The sequence below is a fragment of the Triticum aestivum genome, chromosome 2D (genome assembly GCF_018294505.1).
Source record: "Triticum aestivum cultivar Chinese Spring chromosome 2D, IWGSC CS RefSeq v2.1, whole genome shotgun sequence".
Taxonomy (NCBI): domain Eukaryota; kingdom Viridiplantae; phylum Streptophyta; class Magnoliopsida; order Poales; family Poaceae; genus Triticum; species Triticum aestivum.
In genome coordinates, this window is record NC_057799.1 from 113,294,130 (window position 1) to 113,300,839 (window position 6,710).

At 43.6% G+C, this 6,710-nt stretch overlaps 1 protein-coding gene across 2 annotated transcripts; it reads right to left on the minus strand.

The window, feature by feature from the left end:
* Nucleotides 1-4,190: 4,190 nt before the first annotated feature.
* LOC123048984 (B3 domain-containing protein Os06g0194400-like) lies at nt 4,191-6,311 on the minus strand. 2 transcript variants are annotated; one of them, XM_044471993.1, is made up of 5 exons: nt 6,109-6,311; nt 5,915-6,027; nt 5,649-5,799; nt 5,347-5,553; nt 4,191-4,424 (listed from the first exon to the last, which is right to left on the minus strand). In XM_044471993.1, the coding sequence occupies exons 1-5, from the start codon at nt 6,235-6,237 to the stop codon at nt 4,410-4,412; spliced, it is 615 nt and encodes a 204-aa protein (XP_044327928.1). In that variant the 5' UTR covers nt 6,238-6,311; the 3' UTR covers nt 4,191-4,409. The 2 variants fall into 2 exon arrangements, with proteins under 2 accessions (XP_044327928.1, XP_044327927.1); XM_044471992.1 differs by having other exon boundaries at nt 4,191-4,434.
* Nucleotides 6,312-6,710: the final 399 nt, after the last annotated feature.

Genomic DNA, 6,710 nt, shown 5'->3' on the forward strand with positions numbered 1-6,710 from the left:
TTTGTAACATCCCAAATTTTCAATTTGGAATGTTATACATTAGATCATCATGCATATCATATTATATTGCATTTCGGTTTGCGATCCTTGAAATTTTAAGCAACTCAAGGACCCACGGAGAGAGTTGGGGATTTCACGATTTTCATATTTGAATTTTATCAAATATCAAACGAGGATCATTTGTTTTAATTATTTTTCTCTCCGAAAAATGTTTCATATTTAAAATACATGAGAGGGGATAATATGACTTCTCAAAAAATAATGAAATACTGGAGGAACAATATTAAAAACAAATATCTGATTTTATTCGGATTTTATTTCTATTTTATTTGCCTAGGAAAAATATGCGTTTTTCAAAATTGCATTTTAGGCCCAAATAAATGTTCATCTTGTCCGGCTTATTTTTAGAGGACGGGGAAATGTTATTTCGGGATTTTTGAAGTCCGTTTAGTATTTCTTTTCTTTTTTTTCTGCACGTCTGAATTGTTTTTTTTAAGTCAACCGACTCCGGGCCTTACCCGAGCGGGACTCCTCGGGCCGGCCCTTATAAGCCGCGACCCCGGCGCCCCCAGCCCACCCGCCGCCAACCCTAACCCTAGCCGCCGCCCCGCCGCCGCCGCCGTCCGCCCCTAGCCGACCCTACCGGACCCCGCCACCTCACTGCCTCGCCGGAGATCTCGCCGGACTCGAGGTAGCCGCCGCCTTTTTTTTATAAAACCGTTCGGTTTTTAAAAAAAACCTAAATCCGTTTTTTTGATCGGTTCGGTTTATTTTTTTATCGGTTTAGTTATTTAGTGGACGTTCGTCCGTACGTTCGTTTTAACGAACGGTTTTCATTGTTTAGCCGCAGACAGCGAACGTTCATTCGTTAGCCTGTTCGTCAGTTTTTCTTTTTCTCGGAATTTTTCGCGAATATTTTCGATCGCGATTTCCGATCTGTTTTTCGTTTTAGTATAACTTTTCGCTCGTTTATCGGAATCAGGCGATTCAAGCGCCTAGAGTTTCGTCTCGAAACCCTCTTTCTGTTTAACCAACTTGAACAAGTTTTTGGTACAGTAAAAATTGACTTAGGTCCAGATTAGTAAACGGAGCTTGTTTCTTTCGCCGTTTGAGTTTCGTTGCTTCGTTCGATTTGATTCTTTTTAAAAACCGGAGTTCTTAAGTTGAACTTTCTGGTTAGATCTCTTATTTTGAGTTTTACCCGTGCACCCTTGCTTGATTGCTTATGTATGTTATTGTTTGTTAGCGATAGAGTACCCGGAGTGCGAAGCGTGCTACTACGAGTCTCTAGGTTTCACGGATCATCAGCAAGGCAAGTAACACTTTGATCATACCTCTTTACCACCCAGTTTTACTGCATTAGATCAACCCTCAAACTATTGCATGGTTAGGATCTGTTTAATTTGTGGGTTTTGGGAAGTAGATGAGGTAGTACCTATTACCTGTTTTATTATCAAACCCTTGGGAGTTACTTCTACGTTTGCTTATATTGCTATGCTATGCTCGTAGACGTGGATTGGGTTTGAGTGATTACATGACAGATGTGAGATTGTTAATTAATGGTTAACTTAAGGTGGCTACTTAAATACACATCTAGGTGGATTGAGGCACCTGGGGAACCCAGTGTTGCCTGTTTTTTTTGGAAATCCCGGGGTACCGTGTGATTCTCCTATGGACCGCCACCCAGGCTCAAAGGGATCATGAGATTATTCATGCTAGAAACTTCCGTGTGCAGCCACAAGCTATTATGGGCTCTAACATAGTTGATTAAGTCGTGTGAACTCTTACAGTGGTAGACTAGCAGATGTAGGGGAAAGTAGGTGTAACTGTCTACCCATCATAAGGTGCTAACGCTTCTGAAAGACTGTGTCTCGGTCATCAGTTTCTCAAACATCATGAAGTGCGAGAAATCCAGCGGAGGAGATCGAGTCTTGTGGGGAAAAGTGCGCAAACCTCTGCAGAGTGTATAATCTAATCATGGTTAACCGTGTCCCCGGTTATGGACATCTCGAGTATCTAGTTTTTGGATTATCATGTGAATCTCATCATGTTACTTAATTAAATTTGTTGGGTTTAATGAAGATTGCTTAATTGGGATTGAGTTGGGTGAACCTTCTCAATGTTTAACAACCACCATAATAGTTAAATAAAATTTTATTCCTTTGTTGTAGGGAAAAATTGGCTTTTCACAAAATTGTAACCATAGAGCTTTCCACCAGCCAAATATGCATGTAGTGTTAGCATTATTCTGCTCATTACTCTCTATGTGTTACTTTGCCAGCATATTCCATGTGCTGACCCGTTTTCGGGCTGCAACGTTCATGTTGCAGACTTTTCAGACGACGATTAAGGTGCCATAGGTCGTGGTCTTATACTCAGTGATGCCGTTGGAGTTGATGGACTCACTTTATCTTCCAAGCCTTCCGCTGTTATTATCGTATTAGATGGCCTTAAGCCATATTTATTGTAATAAGTTCTCTCTTGAGACTATTCGATGTAATAAGTGTGTGATTGCTACTCTGTTATAAATCCTTCAAGTACTGTGCGTGTCAGCATTACCGATCCAGGGATGACACTGATGCACAGAGACTAGACTGTTTGAGGTCTGGTCGCTACAAAAGATCTTCGTAGAATATGTAGGAGCCAATATGGGCACCCAGGTTCCGCTATTGGTTATTGGCCGGAGAGGTGTCTCGGTCATGTCTACATAGTTCTCGAACCCGTAGGGTCCGCACGCTTAACGTTCGTTGACGATATAGTGTTATATGAATTATATGGAATTGGTGACCGAATGTTGTTCGGAGTCCCGGATGAGATCACGGACATGACGAGGAGCTCTGGAATGGTTTGAAGGTAAAGATTGATATATATGACGATACTATTTGGACACCGGAAGGGTTTCAGGTAGTACCGGGTCGTCATCGGATCACCAGAAGGGGTTTCGGGAAGCCCCGGGAGGATGATGGGCCTATTGGGCCAATAGAGGGGAGCACACCAGCCCACAAGGGGCTGGCGCACCCCCCTATGGCAGCCGGCCTATGGGAGAAAGCAAGGAGGGGGATTCGGCCTCCCCCTTCCTTCCCTTTCCCCCTCCGACATATATGGTAGGGGGGCGGCCAGGGCAGGAGCCCAAGTAGGATTCGACCCTACTTGGGGCGCCTCCTGGCTGCTCCCCTTTCCCCCACCTATATATATATATATATATATATATATGGGAGGGGGCGCCACACATAACTACGACAATCTCTTAGCCGTGTGTGGCGCCCCCCTCCACAGTTCCGTCCCTCGGTCATATTTTCATAGTGCTTAGGCGAAGCCCTGTGGAGATAGCATCACCACCACCGTCACCACGCCATCATGCTGCCAGAACTCATCCACTACTTTGCATTCTTTCTGGATCAAGAAGGTGAGGACGTCACCGAGCTAAACGTGTGCTGAACGCGGAGGTGTCGTACGTTCGGTACTCAATCACTTGGATCGCGAAGAAGTTCGACTACATCAACCGCGTTAATAAACGTTGCCACTTACGATCTACGAGGATACGTAGACACACTCTCCCCTCTTGTTGCTATGCATCTCCATGGATAGATCTTACGTGTGCATATAATTTTTTTGTTTTTTAGATGGACCTAACAAACTGGAAGAAAGGGAGTACTTAAGTTTGAAGCTTTTAGACATTTAATGGCTGATGGTGGTTCTCATTTGTTGTATGGTGCATTAAAAACAGTTCTAGAGTGGCATCACCTTAGCATCCTCAAACTATTAGTCTAGGAAAACTAGGTTGATGTGCAACAAGACTACTAATCAGTTAACAAGGATTTGCATATATACTCACTTACAAGATTTTTCCAGTTGCAATACACCCCAAATGGCACTGTTACAATAATAAGATGATGCTTTTGTTTATTCCATAGAAAATGGTTATCTCACCAAAGAATACTACCGTGGTGATAGACTATTGCAACTGAAAAATGTTCTGTTGTGGTAGCAACAAAAACGATTGTGGTGGGACACTAAAAATTATTGTGATTGGCATCCCAACAATTTTTTTGTTGTGATAACATCTTGACATAATGACTGTGCATACACATGCATGATTACATAAAAAAATACAACATACTATACAACATGCATTACAAAAAGCTGTATAGTATGTTCAGAAGCCAAAGCATCGACAAAAAAAAAGAGTATGTTCAGAAGCCAAAGCATCGGCACATTAAATAATTTAAAAGCGAATATATCTGAAAATACATAGGTAAATATACTTAAGGTCTGAAAAGGGTACATTTTCTAGTTTCTAGAGACAAAGACCTAACCAAATGAAATACTTTGTTTCCACTACCATTCTTCATTCCATGTTAATAGATTAAACTTCAGGACAGCAAGGCTCCCATTGATCTTCGCTTCAGTCATATATTTCCATCCTGCAAGGCACTGAGCAAACCAATTAGTTAGATAGTATAAAGGCTAAGGTGAAGCAACTTTTTTTTTGCAGGAGCTAAGGTGAAGCAACTAATTTGATTCAGTTCTACATCTATTAGTCTACACAATTTATAAGGAAAAAAAGATGGATACTACTCCCTCCATATATTATGGGACGGAGGGAGTATAATTTTTATGGGAATCGAAACATGATATCCAAGTCAGGCTAATGTTCGGCGCTCACAAAGGCAAAATAGCAACTTTACATCTCTACAATATACTGCTTTGCACAGGTGCTGGTTGATGGCGGAGTACTGAACAGCTTAACATGGCTACAGAGAAGTGGAATAAGTTTGGAAGTAATGATTCATAGAGTATTGTTAATTCTTTTATAGAAATTGACTGTTTAACCTTCAGCATGATGTTTAAACCGTCATAGTTTAACTACCGTGCACAACAGCAAAACAAGGAGCATCTAGGGATAAAAAAAATGGTAAACCAGAATTTCCTCTTCTAGACTACTGTATGGTAAACTGTAAAAGTGTAAACTGTTCAAGAACATCTTGGAAATCAAATGGAGAAGAGAATCATTAAGGTTGAGGCACGAAGCATCATAGTAAAAAGAAATGGTTACATAGCACAAAAAAAATGAATTATATTTCTTAACACTTGAATTATTGCGAACCAATGAGATGATGGTAAGATCACATCATTGTTTGACTGCACAAAAACATCGAACTTAAAATGTGAACATTCATGTGGATAACACCAGTAACTCAGCAATCAATTTTTTTAGAAGCTTTAGAATCATATAATGCTCATTTTGAAGTCCATAAGAAATGACTTATCAACTCAAACCGCATGTGGTTTTAAGAGATACCTCGAGTTCCAAACATGGCTCTAGAACAACTTTTAGAATCTCACCTTAAACTTTGTCCTCTGGACTTGCTGGAACACCAAGCAATCACCATCAGCCAGCTTGTGACCGATGGCGAACAAGTTCCACCCAGAGCCGATGGCACCATGTTGCGCCATGTAAGGCATGGGAAACTCCCCATCCTCTTCATCCACCAGAAAGATCATCTCATCAAACCATGGGAGATAGCTCTTCTTGAATTGCTGCGGGATGGTCTGCAAGATATCCGACCAAATCAACATCGAGTAAGCCATTACCGTCTAGATGGGATGGAAATAATGCATCGTCAATTGTGGTCTTCTTGCTTTACCAGCAGGTGACCCGTGGCATAACTACGGGTCATGGGCTTGATGAAGGAGGGGTGAGCGGAGGACAGCTGGTTATTGAGCTCTTTGGCCTTGGTGAAGGCGTAGTCTCTAGCTTCGTCGGTCGCGTACACACGATCAGGTGGTAATCCCCTTCTATTAACATATGCCCCGTTGAAATTAAGCAAGATTTAGACTTGTATAAGTATCCATATTCCTATGCATCACAAATTTCGATGGGAGGAACAGTTTGGGCGAGACATGGGCGCACCTCGGGGCTTTCTTGTCGCGGTAATCGGGTTGCTTGGGGAGACTGGCGACGCGGCCGGACCGCCGGGTCGGGGGCGGCGGCGCGCGAAGATACCGCAGCTTCAGCTCCTTGGTCTGCGGCACGAGCAAATCAGACGGGGGAAGGAACCGGACAGCGAAGCGCCTCTTTTGTGAGGAAGGAGGGGTGGAACTGACCGGCATGGGCTTGACGGCGGCCTCGCGCACGGCGGCGGAGAGGCGGTGCAGGCGCAGCTCCTCCAGCTTCCGCTCATTCTCCTCCACCTGCCTCCTGCGCTGCTCCTCGTACGAGTTGGGTTCATCCATCGCGCTCCGGCTGCCGACGTTGGGGGGAGCGAGGTGGGGTGGGGTGGGGAGACGGGGCGATTGATTTTGGGGGTGGGTGGGTGGCGGCGGCGGCGTTCAAATTTTGAACAAAGGAGGAAGAGAAGGTCGTTGCGAAATTTATGCCGCGGAATTCTAACAGGCTTTAGCTTGGGCCGTTCGCGTTGTCTATGGCGGGCTTGTCGGGGCCTGGGGGTAACTAACTAACGATCTAACGATTACCACCAGTTGGCAGGCTTTGGTGATGGTCGCTTTTTTTTTTGCCTGAGAGCATGCCAGGTGATTCGTCCCTTCGCCATCACGTATCGCGTGCTGAGCGCTCCTTCCGGATTTTTATACTCCCTCTATTTATTTTTGTAAGTCGTTTAGGACAGCTGAAATTGAACTGTTTTAGGTGTTGTCTTACATGTCTAAAAGGTCTTAGAAAAGTGAACGGAGAGAGTAAGATTTTTGGT

Coding starts and splice junctions, on each gene's coding strand:
- LOC123048984 (XM_044471992.1), bottom strand. CDS start 6,237: ATGGATGAACCCAACTCGTACGAGGAGCAGCGCAGGAGGCAGGTGGAG. Junction 6,028..6,108: donor CCGCCGTCAAGCCCATGCCG/GTCAGTTCCACC, acceptor CTCGTGCCGCAG/ACCAAGGAGCTGAAGCTGCG. Junction 4,435..5,346: donor TCCAGAGGACAAAGTTTAAG/GTGAGATTCTAA, acceptor TGGTTTGCTCAG/TGCCTTGCAGGATGGAAATA.